The sequence below is a fragment of the Sinocyclocheilus anshuiensis genome, unplaced genomic scaffold (genome assembly GCF_001515605.1).
Source record: "Sinocyclocheilus anshuiensis isolate Anshui unplaced genomic scaffold, SAMN03320099.WGS_v1.1 scaffold63, whole genome shotgun sequence".
Classification (NCBI taxonomy): domain Eukaryota; kingdom Metazoa; phylum Chordata; class Actinopteri; order Cypriniformes; family Cyprinidae; genus Sinocyclocheilus; species Sinocyclocheilus anshuiensis.
Genome location: NW_015552625.1, coordinates 4,068,205 through 4,083,847, shown reverse-complemented (window position 1 = coordinate 4,083,847; position 15,643 = coordinate 4,068,205). Strand labels below are relative to the sequence as shown.

Here is a 15,643-nt window from a genome sequence, read left to right as displayed (position 1 = left end):
AATATCTACACAGGAAAATCAACACTGTTTGTGATTACAGACATTGCCGATTGGTCAAAATACATTCAGCGTACCACACAGAATTGCTCTTGAGAGAGATGCATAGCAGTTCCAGTTCAATGAGACAAAACAGACAGGAGAAGCAAAGTGCTCAGCTGAATATGATCAATGTGAGTCAACACTTCTTATCCATCCGACAATAAGATCTACAACAAATCTTAAGCAAGTTTGAACCTTATTTGATCGAAAGCTCTTGAAAAAGATAAAAAAGACACAAAGTCCTGATATGAAAAATAGAGAGAGAAAAAAACACTTGCTAACTATATGTACTATAGCTAACTATATGTACTATAGCTAACTTTACTCTTCATCGTATAATTTTTCTGAATTTAATTAATTCAATTAAACATTTTTGGCCAGTGACAAATATAATGCAGAACAAAAAAAAAATCATTAATAAATAACATGCTCCTGGTTTAAATAACGTGAGCCTGGCATACAACATTTGTAAATGATTTGTAAATATAAGCTTTAACACGTTTATCCATATACAAAGGATAAACAATTTTGCACGTAAACAGAACTATATGGAAAAACTAGCTTCTGTCTGCTCACACAAAATGTCCTCAAAATGGCCTCATTTTTAGAAAACTGACATTAAACTAGAGTGTTTAACTAATGTCAGCACTGTTTAACACTGCACGTGGCACTGAATGATTTTAACATGAATAACCAATTACACACATGTAAACCTCTCCAAATACATAAAATGTAAGTAAATAAAACTCTAAATGAACAAAACAATAATAATTTACAGCTAGAATACATCACTTGCTCATTGTGACTGAATATTATAAAAGACGAGACTTCCTTTCCAGCAAAACTAACCAGCACAGTGTTTTAACCATGTTGTTAAGAAAAACTACTTCTGGGAAGCTTGCTGCAGAGCTATATACACAGAGAACTTATATACTTATTGTGTCTTAAAAATATCAAAAAGGGGTATTATGGCCTAAAGAATAGTTTCGTTCTTCACATGAAGGGCTAACATATTAAAATGGGTTATTTTACAGACAACAATCGTTCTAGTTTTCTCAAATGTACATTTTTAAGTATGCGGGGCGCACATGTACCACTGCTGTACAGTATTTCACTACACAGATGCTCCAGTGTAACAGCCCAGGGTGCAAAATATATGCGGAGTTACCAAGAATGATAGCCAATGTCATTTTCTCACTAGAAAAAATCAACACTATAAGAAGTGTCCTACAAGAAAAGTATTGCGAAAGCAGTACAATGTCAAAGAGTACTGCCTTGAATCTATAAAGCAATCTGTAAACAATTGTTCTTCAGCTAGTTTTTGTCTACATCGCTCATCACGAAACATGCTATACATTGTAATGAATCAAACCGACTGAAATATTTCCATAATGAGGCATCCAGACGTGCCAAATTAATCAGTTATTTGCTATGGTTTTAAATACGCATGGGCTAGACTTGCTCTGGTAAAATTAGAAATTAAAAAGGGGCTATATAATACTTATGTGCTTGATTGACTGACCGGCTAGCTTAAGTTTAATCAACAAACCTTTGATGTAGTCAACTGTAGGCAGCCCACACATTTTGACAGTCCTGCGGTACACTAAAGAAATTCAGCATCAGTACATTCCAGATCAACTGAAGGACATTCACAATGAAGTCTTTGGAGTCTGGATGCTCATTTCTACACGTCTGTCATCGCTGTATGTAACAGGCAGTTTGTTTTTAGACTTAAAAAGTGAACAGTGTTATTCACACATACACATTTGCTCATTGCAATCAAGCTCAAAATAAATATTGGTAGTGTAATTCTGAGTGTATTTTTTTTTTTATAGACATATGCTTTGAAAAAAAAGTACCAAAAGTTTTCAGTACCGACGTCTTGTAACGTATCAATATGGCACCAAACACATGCCAAAATCATGAGTCAAAAAAGTGACAGGAGAGTTACCCTGTCGAACCCAATATGCTCCGGTGCTAGAACATGCAGTAAACAATCACCTTTATGTCCCATGGTGCCATCCAAGTGTTTCCTTGCTTCACCACATTTTTGTGGTCAATTGATCTGGTACAGCTTTTGAAGTGTGAATTCAGTCACAGCAAATTAAAGGCCTCATATGGACAGTCCACCCAAGTGATCATCGCAAAACACAGTGAGAGTATTAAGTGCTCAATTCTGTTATACTGACTGAATCCAAAATAAAAGTCAACTTAAACACAGTTATTGTCAGTAAAAACATAACGTTGGTCTCCTCGCGCAAGATCACCGCTCTAAACTATGAATGGCTGCTTGTGAAGATTTTCAAAAACGTTTTACTCAAAGTATTAGTCAACAGCTCAAAAGATTCTTTAAAAAAAAATCAAAATAAAGTAATGGAAAAATCTAAAAAAGGGGGTTTGGCATCTCCACATTTAGTGCCCATCTTTCTTCACAATATATCCGGTTGTTCTTGCAAACCTAGAGTAACTTTATGGCAAGAAATCTGTCTGTGTGTGAACAAATACACTTGGCCTATCAGAAATGACATTCCATTGTCCTTTTGCAAGCAATACATATTTTGCCAGAAAACTGTTATAATATGCTTTGGAGATCCTTTACTTCTTTGAGATCTTCCCAGCTTTTCTCTTGGGCTCATAGGGTGTTCTCAGGATGCTGGGTGTCTCTTCCATTACCCTGACCAGCAAGTTATCAATGTAGTCCTCCAGCTCCCGAATATGAGCATCTTTCTTTCTCACCACCTCTTTCTGCTTGATGAGCTCTTGCACAACTTCTGCAAAGGAGAGATTGTTGTAGGCCACCATATTCGTCTGCAGATGTTCAGGCTCCTAGATGTGAGGAATAATACATGACATATGATTCTTAAATGTTGTTAAATCTCTACTTTTTTATTGCCCATAACATGCTGGGAATTCAAACTGCTCTCTGAAGTAAATAAATTGTGTACTTCTTTTGACCTATAATTTGATACTGTAAAATTTCCACTGTGAAACATGCTAATATGTTAATTGAAACACTGCACAATGTATACATGGATAAGCAATAATGCTACATACAGTAGTAGGTAGACTAATAATTCTGGGACTCCAAAGTAAACTAACGAAAAAAACATTCATATTTTAGGAGACAAGATCGAAATAAACATGTTATTTAATGCTGCCTTTAGAGCTTACTTGATAAACAAGCTTTTATTAAAAGTGTTGCTCTAAACGCTCAAGCCTCAGTTCTCTCAAGCAGAGCGATTATGTGTTGACATGAGAAGTGTCTGCGTCTGATTTCACAATGATATTGAGGAAACGGCAATTTAGAAACATTTGCTCATCTGCTATCAAGTGTCTGACAAATTCACACTTTCTGCTGTCAGGGTGAAAACAAGCACTAAATGCGGTCAGTTGATATAATCTCTTGGAGAGCTTATCCATTTCAGCGGTGTCAAAATATGAGTGGATTACTCAGTCATGTCTAATCACTGATGCTTAATTAATTACAATAAAACTTCCACCCAAAATCATCATCAACAATACACAGACCCGAAATTCATCTAATTACCAAACAATCCAAATAGCTCCAGAAATGAAGTACTTGCACCAAATCTACACTGATAAGGTTCTGTGTTAAAAGAATTAAATTTAAGACCTTGATACTTTTATAATATTATAATAAATATATAAGTCATTAAATAAGGTTTTAACTGGGGACTAAAACCTTTAAACAACATCGGTATGATTACTTCAAGTCTTCAACTGTGAATAGTTATTAGGGCTGGGCAACCGGTATGAAAAAAAAAAAAATAATTTTTCAAATTTCATGCCTCCAAAAACATTTTTACATCCTCAAATTTTGAAAAGTGAATTTAAGACATCTGAATATTTTGAGGGACCAGCCCTGTGTGATGATATAACACCATAAAAGTTATCTGTGTTTACATGTATAATACTAAATGGAAGATTAATAATAATCTGCATTCATTGCACTTGTTAAGAAAATAATACTTGGCAGGAGCAAGCCTCAACACATTTAACCTGAAGCTTCAGAGTCTGAACTGCTTCTGGGTTTGAACTTGATCCACCATATCGGACAGCTGTTTATACATGTGACACTTTGATTATGATTATCCTCCTTAGATTACGGTAATGAAAACAAAACATTCCTTCTCTTTTTCCCCTGAGGAAACAGCAGAGCAAATTTGACTCCATAAAACTGCCATTCTAGAAACTAAAGCAAAAATACAGTGGCCCTAAAAAGTATTTAGACACGTAAATCACGTGAATGTCATCGCATTAGACAACAAAATATAAAGTCAAGCAGAATTTATTTTAAATGAAAATGTACACTTTCCAAACAAAACATTTGCTGAATGAATCTATTGTTTAAAAATATGATTTATTGTTAAAAATGTAAGTAAAAGAGTATTTGGATGCTCTATGATTTTTGGTAGTGGAATTTTTTTCCTAGTCAATATGATAAACTACACCTGCAGTGAACCTGAAGGGAACTGACTTCATACATCCACAAAAAATAATCACAATTTCAAAACACCTTCCAAATTTGTTTGCTGATGCCACTTGCATGCAATAAACATTCATACATTTTTAGGTGTGCTTGCTGAGTTGAGTGTTTGGTAATGCTGGTCAACAGTCAACGCAAGCCAAAGCAACTCTCTCTGGCCATATAGAACAGCTACCACAGAATCAAAGGAAGATTTAGAGAAAGAGATGTTGCATGAATAGCAAAACCACCAGGGTACAAGCTAGCGGGGGCAGGAAAAGAGCCCAGGAAATGACCATGAACTGGCAAGCAGCTGATGAGCAGATTTAGGCAATCAGGAGTGTGGGAGAGATAAGATTTCCACTTGGCATTCTTCAGTTGTCTCATTATGGGCATTAATGAGGGCCTTTGCATTGAAAATCTAAAACTCCAAGTCCTTTGAAATGCCTCGGCCGACTTTCCCCCCACCCCCCATCCTTTAATTAAGGCCTTAGAGTGCCAGAGACACTATTTCACGGATGCAGTGTTAACATAACCTCAAAAATGGGTGAGGAAAGCCATTTTCAGCAACGCGTCTCCAGTTTCAACATCACTTCAGCGGCTATTCTCACACAGCAGGCAAGCGACCGTCACGTTACTCTGCACTGGACACGATGAAGATCACAATCAGTATAATTATGACAAAGTGAGAGAGGACCCCTTTCCATGTTTAACGCTGACCGTGGTTTGACCTATAGTGTAAAATTAGACCAGTGACAAATTGCGTATTATTAATGATTAGATTTCCAATTATTGAGTGAGAGAACATACTGTCCAAGATGGCTCGCTAACGAAATGGAAGCGCATTAATAACATCACACTACTTCAAATTACATGCAGATCAAAGACGATGACCACCCATTTCAGCTGTTAATTAGATAAACGGCCCTCCAACTAGAGCGCCACAAGTGATACTCAGTCAGAGATCAGCATCAACGGCTTCCATGTATAATAGGGCTGCAATAAATGACCAATTAAAACTTTGGGCAAGTTTTGAAAACTTATGAGAAATGTGTCTGGACAGACCGGACAGTGACAATGTGAAAATACACCCTTTTTTCAGCAATGTATAGAAATGTAAAATAATATTCTTATATTTAGTGTGGTCAAACGCAATTTAGCTTTATTACAATAGTGTAAAATATAAAAAAAAAACACAGTGTACACTATTTCTTTGGAATGCACTTACATGCTCTCTTGCACTATTCATGCCGTGCTTCTTTTCAGGAGAGGTTTTGAATCTCTGTGTAAGGTCCTCAGTACTAGTGGGATTTCTCATGTTGTCACTGCAAGACAGGAAAAAAGACAAAACTGTTACTTCAATAAATACATAAAATGCACTTTCATCTTACAGGAAACCCCTTCATTTAACATTCAAATTGATTTTACATTGGTGAAATCTTGGTCGACAACAACAAGCATTATCATGAAACACATCACATCCTTTAATGCAACTGCTACTTGCCTGCTGTAGTTCAATATAACATTTGAGTTGACTTTTAGTTATCTGACTGAGGGTCAGGAAATGGTTCAAAACCCCCTCACACGCAAACAGCAAGTCTACTTTTCATTTCTCAACAATTGGTCACTGACCACAACAAAGGCATTACAGCCAGTTACGGCACTCAGTAAGTGGGCGGTGAGACCAAAATCTTTTATCACATTATGAGCAATTTTATACCACAGTGACGGTATACGTATATATTTAAGCGTTTAAAAAATTTTGGGTGGAAAGTGTTTGAAAGAAGTCTATTCTGCTCACCAAGGCTGCATTTATTTGATCAAGTATACTACAGTAAAAGAATACAGTAAAAACTCTAATATTGTGAAATAATATTACAATTTAAAATAACTGTTTTCTATTTCTAAATAAAATTCAAATGTGATTTATTCCTGTAATGGCAAAACTGAATTTTCAGCAGTCATTACTCCAGTCTTTATAGTCACATGATCCTTCAGAAATCATTCTAATATGCTGATTTAGTTCTCAAGAAACATATCCTATTATTAGTAATTTTGAAAACAGTTGTGTTGCTTAATATTTTTGTGGAAACCGTGTTTTCAGGACTCTTTGATGAGTATATTAAGCCTTAAAAAAGCATTTATTTAAAGTAGATCTATCGAATTTTAGCATTGTTAACGTCTTTACTGTCAATTTTGATCAATTAAATGACCCTTACTGTTAGCATTTCTCTCTGAAAAAAAAAAAAAAATCTCACTGAACCCAAACGTTTGAACAGTAGTTTATATTATATGCAATGTACTAATGTCTATTAGACAATCTAGTAGCATAAATATATTTATAAAATTATTATTATTAAAAATTCTAAAGCATTTTTTAAAAATAATATAAAATTATTATTTTAAACAACATTTTAATAAAAATACACATAGCAAGTGAATAAGTTATCTACATTGACAATGCTTGTCTGTTATAATATAGATAGTCTGATGTTGAATTTTCTTTTTGATCATAACAGGAAATTTGGAAATTCAACCGGCTGACACATTTCTTCCACCCATACCACAGCCATTACACACCACTGCAACTTGCAAGAAAATAAACTGACTTTATGCTTATATGGGCGTACTGTTATGAGTGGTGTTTCAATCTTTTAATGACAAAGTATTGTGAATGGATGGGATCCATCAAGGATGCTGGTTATGTTTATAATGGTGGAAAGATCACACAGACCTTTAAATACTAGACAACATTAAGCAGGTTTGTTAAATGTCTTTTTAGCTAACCTATGACCCCTGGAAGACCTGTGATCTAAGATGAGAGAGTAACTGGAGAGGATGAATGGCCTGGTAGGCTACGGGCAGATAAATTGTTAATTGAATGGTCTATCTCTCGTTCAGATCTCATTACTGTGGCTTGGTCAGGACCCTGTAGTCTGAATTGGGCCTAATGACATTGATAAGGTCTTCCTAATGACAGACTTTCTCTGATAAACATTAAGTGCTTGACTGTCCTCATCTAACTCTACTGAGAAAAGAGCAGAGGTTGGAAATGGCAGGCAAAATTAATGGAAGACACGTTCCTCAGCAATTATTGCTGAATGAATAATATTATTATACATCACATAATGCATTTAAATACAATTAAAATAAATATAATACTTAAGCATTTATTCAAATAAATATTTTACATATATTATTACAACTTAATTTTTTTCTTATTTATTTTTCCTCATTAAACATTACTGATAAATGCTAATGGCATCTGACCTCAAGTAAGTGAGACGAAAGCTTGATTAAAGTAGCTATAACGTATAAAAGGCACAAAAAAATGGCTAAAAACTAGTCATACCTGGATCTGTAGTGTGAGAGGAAAGGGTTGCTTTCACTGGTAAAGGGGTTTGGAGATCGCAGGTCTCCAGAGCTTCCTGTTCGCGTTCCAGTGGCTGTTTTCTTTCCTTCCTTCTTCCCAGTCACTCTGCCCAGAAGACCGACCTTCTTCTCTCTCTTCTCTGCCCCCCACAGCATCCCCTGATCTCCCTCGAAGGGATTGCGGTTGCGTGGGAGAGTGGCGAATTTCTGGGGCATGTTGTCTCCGATGTCGGAAAAGGGGTCACATTGAACGTCGCTGGTTGGGCAACCATATCCATCACTCTGAGAGTGTCTGTGAGATGCAGCAACCCCTGTGGATGAGAAAGATGGAACATTTTCTTTAGCGCTTCTCCATAGAGCGCTGCAGGGATGAGGCATTTTTGTAGGCCGAAACCCAGAGATGCGTTAGCATTTTAGCACGTTTCATTATCCTGAAGGCAATGGGTTTTTGGTTGCTTGAAATAATGTCTGTGGATAACACAAGCTCAAGATATTTTCACATTTTATTCTACAAAATAAAATACATCAGTAATGACCCCTAAGCTTTTAACTCACTAAGTGATTAAATGGAACTACAGTGGTTGTTTATCCTCACCTTTCTCCTCAATAGAGTTCATGGAGTCGAGTTTGGGCCTGAAGTGAGTTCCTATCAGATCAGACATGGAGTGAGCAGCAGAAAGTTTCTGCGTCCCAGTGAGCAGCGAGCGTTTTGGCTTGGGTTCAGGTGCAGCCTGAGGGTGAGGGTGCGGGTGCTGGTCTGGCAGAGAATCAGTCTCGCTCTGTCCTGAGCGAGGAAGGATGGCGGAAGATGTGTCTGAAAAGGCACCGTTGTGCTTGCGACCCTTCATCTTTTCCTTGAGCTTGGAGAACGGTGATCTGGGTTTGTCTCGCATAGACAAATCGAACATGCTGGCGGTCATGTTGTTCCGCATGAACTGAATGCTAACTTGAATCTTGCCTCGGTCTTTCCTCTTCTTACCTGGCCGTGAGTCTAGCGTGTACCAGCTGACAAGAGAGCGACATGAAGTATAAGTATATATATTTAATAAAACGTCAGAAATTCAGAAAGGCAGGTATAACAGTAAGAAATTAAAATGTCACTTAGATGGACTGGGATACAACTTATTTTTCAATCGACTTTATTTATTTATTGATTCTTCACATCTTTTGTTGTTCACAGAGTTTATTTTCTGTAAAAATCCAAAAGTCAGTGGAAAAATCTGTTTTTGTTGAGGGAATCGGGGTGATGCTAACTTACTGGATTTTTACTGGAAATTTCCAGTTTCCAATTTTCCAGTGAACACAATCTCTGCACAAAGGTCATGTGTAGTCAAGTGTACTAGATTATCTATTTAGATAGAGTGGGAGAAAAAAAAAAAAAAAAAAAAAGAGTAAAAAAAAAAAAGTAATTTGAGAAAAAAAAACTTTGAAAAGTTTGTAAATTCAAATCATATTTAAATTCTGAACACAGCTGCTACAGAGCTACACATATTTTGCCGTTGTGTCACGAGCGTGGTTGGCCTCTTAGGTGTTATTAAAAACAGCTAGGTTGGTGGTACATGCACCAGTAATTTGCAGATGTTCCAGTGTACTTTCACAGCTTGATAAAAACAAGCAGGAGAAAACCGCACACTTTCACTTCTCCTTTTCTGTGAAACCCCCCTTGGTGGGAAGACTCTCTTTCAGGCTTTGCTCTGTATGTATAATTCATACAAAAACGACATGGGGGCAATGTGTTTGTCTGGCCAGAAACCCAATTTCACTTCACACAAATCCACAGCATAGTCCATTTGAAAGCCTTCCCCCTTCCTGAGAACGCATATTATAGTAGGGATAAATATAATTCCCTGGTAACTGCAAAGGTTTGGGCCACATAAAGAATGTGAAGTAATACGCCCCCATCTAGGCCATTCCTCGGCTCCTGTTTATTTAACCTCTTACTCTTTTTTTTTTTTTTATGCTGGACGTAATGTGATTGATGCTGTAACTGTGTGAAAAGGAGGTGGCATTTGCACAAATCTGGCCTTTGTTCATTGATGCTCATACCGGTATTTGGAGATTATGAAATGGACAATATTTCAGCGGAGGCACATGAATCTCAATAGTGGCTGAATACTGATGCTCCTGCAATTCAAGACACTTGGAGCAGGATCATTAATTTAGAAATGATGGTCATGAACACTTAAGGCATAGGTAAAGTACTAGACAGAGACTTTTATTCAATACAGGGCCAATGTGTTCAGTGAGCGGATGCCATACACCATTTTACACCACCATAGCCAAATGTATGGTGGAAACCCCTATTTCCAAAAGATATTGTTAATTACAGATTTTTTTTCATTGATGTCAGTCAACATTAGGGGTGGGAATCGCAGGGTACCTCACGATACGATACGAATCACGATACATGGCTCACGATAAGATAATATCACGGTACAGCGATTCTGCGATAATCGATATGTTGCTAGACAATTCTATAATGATACATCACGGTATCTGTCTAACTATGAAAACAAAATGCCTGTGAAAAGGTTAAGTGCAAGTTTTCTCTCTTTATTCAAGTCCAAACTGTTAGAAAGCAGCACAAAAGTTCTGTAAATCAAATTTAACATGCTAAGGAAATTAATCATTTTATTCTTGGACTTATTAAAGCTTACACGTTTCTTTGTGTGTAAACCAACACATTTAACTGCTTATCAACTTTATATATAGCCTATATATAAACCTGGTACATTTCAAAATTTACCTGGAGTGCTTTCTCAACCTTTCCTCTCCTCTCATCATAAAAACAGAGCCCCCTGATGTAGTAAAATAACTAAATCTAACTGAAATAAAAATGAATAAAAACCATATAGAGAAATAAATAAATAAATAAAAATGACAAAAACACACCAACAAATATATATACTAAAACTTTAAAAATAAGATGAAAGCGGGAAATTAGTGAAAACTATAATGAACAATAACAGGTACTGCACTGATTAACTGTATAATTTATGTAATTTTATTATGTAAATGTATTGTTATGGTTATAATTATTATTATTGTCATACTTATTACTTTTTATACATTATTTTTCTACTTATACATATTATTTTACTACTACTCTCTACAATTATTTTAAATTATTATATATGTTCAGGTGGAAAAGTTGTAATCATTCTGTACTTTGTGTTGCTCCTTTGAATAGTAGAAAAAAATAAGAAGAAGTAGAAGAATTTAATAAGACTGTTAAACATAATATTTAGCAAATGTACTTGTAGTACTAACTTGCATTGTTTAAACTGACTGATTTTAGTATTTTGCAATTTATTAAGACAGAATGATATAAAAATTTGATACTGGCCTAACATGAAAATAATTATTGGTGTATCTGTATGTAGACTTGTAGAATGTGACTCATTATTTTTGCAAAACATCACCCGGGACCTTTCTTGACCTCAGCACTAATTAAAAAGACACTCTGTAGACTCACAAAGCAGCCCTCTAGAATGCAGTTCAATGCTTCCGACCTAGACACAGTTCTTTCATGCAAACACTACTGTAAACACTCCTTCAGTAATGGAACACGCTTCCCTCTGGGGTCGTCACAGGCTGCCATCTTGCTGAGTGCTCTTCTTCCATCATGGCACAGCTAGTGAATGGTGATTATGTTTCTTTCCAAGACCATCCACACACTGGGGAGCTTGTAGATCCGAGGGAAGAGGGTTTACTTGGTCTCAGGCCCAGTGAGGGAGCTCTGATCTGGGCATGTGGAAAGCCAGCCAGCCCCTGTTCTTCACATGGGACTCAAGGCCAAGATAAATCTTCCTCTGCCTGGAACCACAACACTCCCACTCTGCGAGGGCCGCTGGGAACCACCATACAATCAACAAACACAGGTGTGCGATAATTAGGGCCTGTCGACTCCAATGTCGAAACGGACTCTTGTACCCTTGCGTCAGTTAGAGGAAACCCTTGAATGAACAGAGTCAATGGGGACTGCTAACCCTGAGAGTCTTTCCAGGAGACGCGAGGTCGGTAGAGTGATTTGTGTCACGAGTGTCAACAGTGATGTTAGCAATCGGTTACAGTACATAACTTCCCCCCAAGGGTGTGATATCACAGGATTGCTGAATAAATAATGCTTGCACTGATTGTGACATATTGCCAATGATTAGAAGCTTGGAGGAAAAGTAAGGAAGCATCGATAATAATAGTCTAAATACCAATAAGCCGATAATTATGCACAATGAAATAGACTATACATCCAATATCAGCCTATAACTGATATTGTACCAATTGTGCATTACAGGAGAGGATCTCCAGTGTAAAACACATGTAAATAAAAAGCAAATTGCAGTATTCTTAAAAACGACCTTTTTGTAATTGATTTCTGTCATTTACCGCATTCATTAATGCCAGCCAGGTATGCAAGACATTGGCACTGCCCTTTCTACTGCAACTAGCCATACTTGTTTCTCTCATAATACTCAAATAACCATGCTAGTCTCATGCCCAAAAAAGTGAAATCAGGAAATATTGTCTCGCTTATGAAGTAGTCTTGACATTTAGTTACAGAAAGTAGTCTCTGTCACACCTGACAATAACATTAGAGGAAGTCAGAAGACTTCCTCTAAGGAAACACACCTGTTAGTCACCAGGGCCTGACAAACAGAGAGGAAAATATAATAGCACACATGATAATCATCCTCACTAGACCTGTTCATCTGCCACATGATTGTGACTCAAACTGAGTCAAAAGGCCTTTATCTGAGTTTCATACCAGAACAAACTGGCCTGCATGAGATGGCTGCCCTTCTATAGTAATGCACAGCAATGGCATGTTCATAGACATTTAAAACTCAGATGACAGGTTTTAAAAACAAAGACAGGGTTACGTCAGAGGATTACTTCAAATGAAACTGCATCACTAATAGTTACAGAAGTTAAGAATAGCCCAGGTCGTTCAAAACCTTCCATCATGTTATACTTTGAGTACTATTAACTGACTTGGCTTCAAAATGTTGACAAGCATTAAACACAGGGGTCTATGCAGGATGATATGTCAGAGCGAGACTTTGAGGTCTGCTCTTAAATAATCAAAAATTCTAGTTAAAAAGAAAAGAGAGAGAGAGAAGAAAGGCCTGTGATTTAAAAGAATCTTGAGGATTGCATAAATACAATTTAAACAAAATTTCTTAACTGTAACACCAAAAGAGGAGAAGACATTTAGTGTTTGGTTCCTCTTTTAAGTTGCACTTCTGCTTATTTGAAAGAGTGCTACATTTGTATAGTTCTACAAGACTTTTGATAGATCTTTAAAAGATCAGGCATCAAAAATGAATGAAATATTTAACTCACTCAGTTTTCCTCCGTTCCTTGTTGTCAAATATCTCATTTAAGTTGATGATTTTTTGGCCCAGAAACTTATCCAATCCAACCAGGGACCTGTGCATGACTGTGAGGCACAGCTCATACACCTCTGGATTGCTCTCCATCAGCAGCCCTGGCAGTTCAAATGAAGCCTCTTCCCTCCACACTGGGCTGAGGGTCTTCTCCGACACTGATGTGGAGTACTTTTCTTTGCCCAGCTGGATGATGGTGTAGGCATCGTTGGTGCCATTCTTGCCCTTTGGTTGCAGGTCTGTGGCTTGAAGAACAGTGGCTTGGACATGAGTTGGAAACCACTTCTGTGACTGTTCGCCCAATGACATGATGACTTCAAGTGTAAAATTATGGATTTTGGTGTGTGAAATGATAAGTGTATTACTTCAATTTGGCCGAGGCATTTTGTTTAGCTTCTAATCACAGGAAATGAGCGACCAAGAGTACATAAAAATCAAAAGTTACTCTCCGCAAACACCCCACACATTCACCCCACTCCAATTTAGGTCACCTAAACCAAAGAAGAAAAAAAACAGTCTCAGAAAAATAATATTAAAACTTAAATTCATATTACAAATTACACAGAAATAACAATTGTAACTTAAAAACGAGTGACTTTAACAATGCAACAAACTTAAAAAGTTAAATTGTAAAAAAAAAAAAAATGTTTTTGGGAAAGTGATTTTTTCTTTCTGACCAATTTTACCATGGTGACCAGGGAGTCTGTTTTTTTTGGGTTTTTTTGCTATATGTATCTAAAACTTACATATATTATTCACATATGTATTTGTTAAAAATTAAAGTAGTTTAACACAAATAGTAAACTGCATAAATTAATGTCAAGTACTACATATGCTGCAACTTACACTACTGGGATGGACTGTAACTTAATTTGAAAACATGTTAGAAAAATGTCCATGAATTTATTGTGGTAATCAAATTGTTCAAAATATTAACTATGTCCAATAACCCTAATTTAATTTTAAAATGTTTAATTAAAAATGGTAAACATATAAAAACACTGTCATTCAGAAAAGAAAAGAAAATTATCTATGTAGCTTATACAACGTCGCACTATTATTATTTTTTATGTATGAAAAAGTGCGAGGCTTATACTTTATAGAAGCTGGTGATTCAAATAAACACCAGTTTTATCATTTAACATTCAATTTATAATCGAGACATACAATTTTACTAGGATATTATTATTATAGTGTTGTTGTTGTTAATAAGGATTATTGTTATTTATCTAAATTCATTTAGGCCTATTTTGCTCTGTAAATATTTTATATCTCAAAACACCGACATTTACAACTTTTACTTTTACTTTTACCTCAGGAGGGTGGTCATGGGTTAAACTCAACCAGTATTTAATGAAAAAAAAAAAACACTCCGCGGTCTTCCCTTATTTAATTCAATTAGAAGCTCCACTGCTGGCTTCATTACCCACAGTTACTGCTGCTGTCAAACAGTCATACAGCACAAGCCTCTGATATTTACCTCTGAAGCATCTTTCTCGAACAAGCTAGCGTCGCCACTGCATGTGGGATGACCGCTTATGCCAATCGGTATCTGTGGTGAATGAAAATGAATAAGTTGCTGTAAGTGACACTAATTCATCTTAAACAAATGTGTGGTATTCCACATCAGCCCTGAAGTCGACTTCCTAGTTCCTCATTTCCGCCGATGTGGTCACGGGTCGAAGTGCAAACTCCTCCTCTGTTGCCGTGGAAAGACAGGATTTAATCGGCGCGCGCCTGGCGCTGTTCCTGGGATTCGAATGACTGCGAGGCTTATGAGAGTTTGAGCAGTTCGTTTCCCTTTTGTTGTTAGTTTTGTCGAGAAAAAGAAACAGGAAAGTAATAAACAGCCTGTTTGTAAAACATTGCATTGCTATTTAGAATAATAAAAAAATGGGTCAAACAATTAATTATAAAACACGAGTAACCTTACATGATACATTTTTTAGATAACTTGGATAAATGTTTCATATAAATGACCTATATATAAAATCATGTAGTACATAATCAATAGTATTCGTTTTTATTTTTATTAGCAGGTCGCTCATCAGTAATAGCAATGGAGGGAAAAAGAATGAAAAAAGGGCTGTATTAAATATAGCCTATGTGACCATGGACCACAAAACCAGTCATAAGTAGCACAGGCATATTTGTAGCAAAAGCCAATAATACATTGTATGGGTCAAAATGATCGATTGTTCATTTATGCCAAAAATCATTATTAAGTAAAGATCATGTTCCATGAGGATATTTTGTAAATTTCCTACTGTAAATATATCAAAATGTAATTTTTGATTAGTAGCCTAATATGCATTGCTAAGAACTTCATTTGGACAACTTTAAAGGCGATTTTCTCAAT

General features: G+C 36.3%; 1 protein-coding gene across 1 annotated transcript; it reads right to left on the bottom strand.

The window, feature by feature from the left end:
• Nucleotides 1-353: 353 nt before the first annotated feature.
• On the bottom strand, nt 354-14,996 carry LOC107666531 (rab11 family-interacting protein 2-like). The gene is made up of 6 exons (XM_016457917.1): nt 14,765-14,996; nt 13,241-13,775; nt 8,493-8,902; nt 7,878-8,208; nt 5,754-5,850; nt 354-2,865 (listed from the first exon to the last, which is right to left on the bottom strand). The coding sequence occupies exons 2-6, from the start codon at nt 13,591-13,593 to the stop codon at nt 2,635-2,637; spliced, it is 1,422 nt and encodes a 473-aa protein (XP_016313403.1). The 5' UTR covers nt 13,594-13,775; nt 14,765-14,996; the 3' UTR covers nt 354-2,634.
• Between the last annotated feature and the right edge of the window lie 647 nt (nt 14,997-15,643).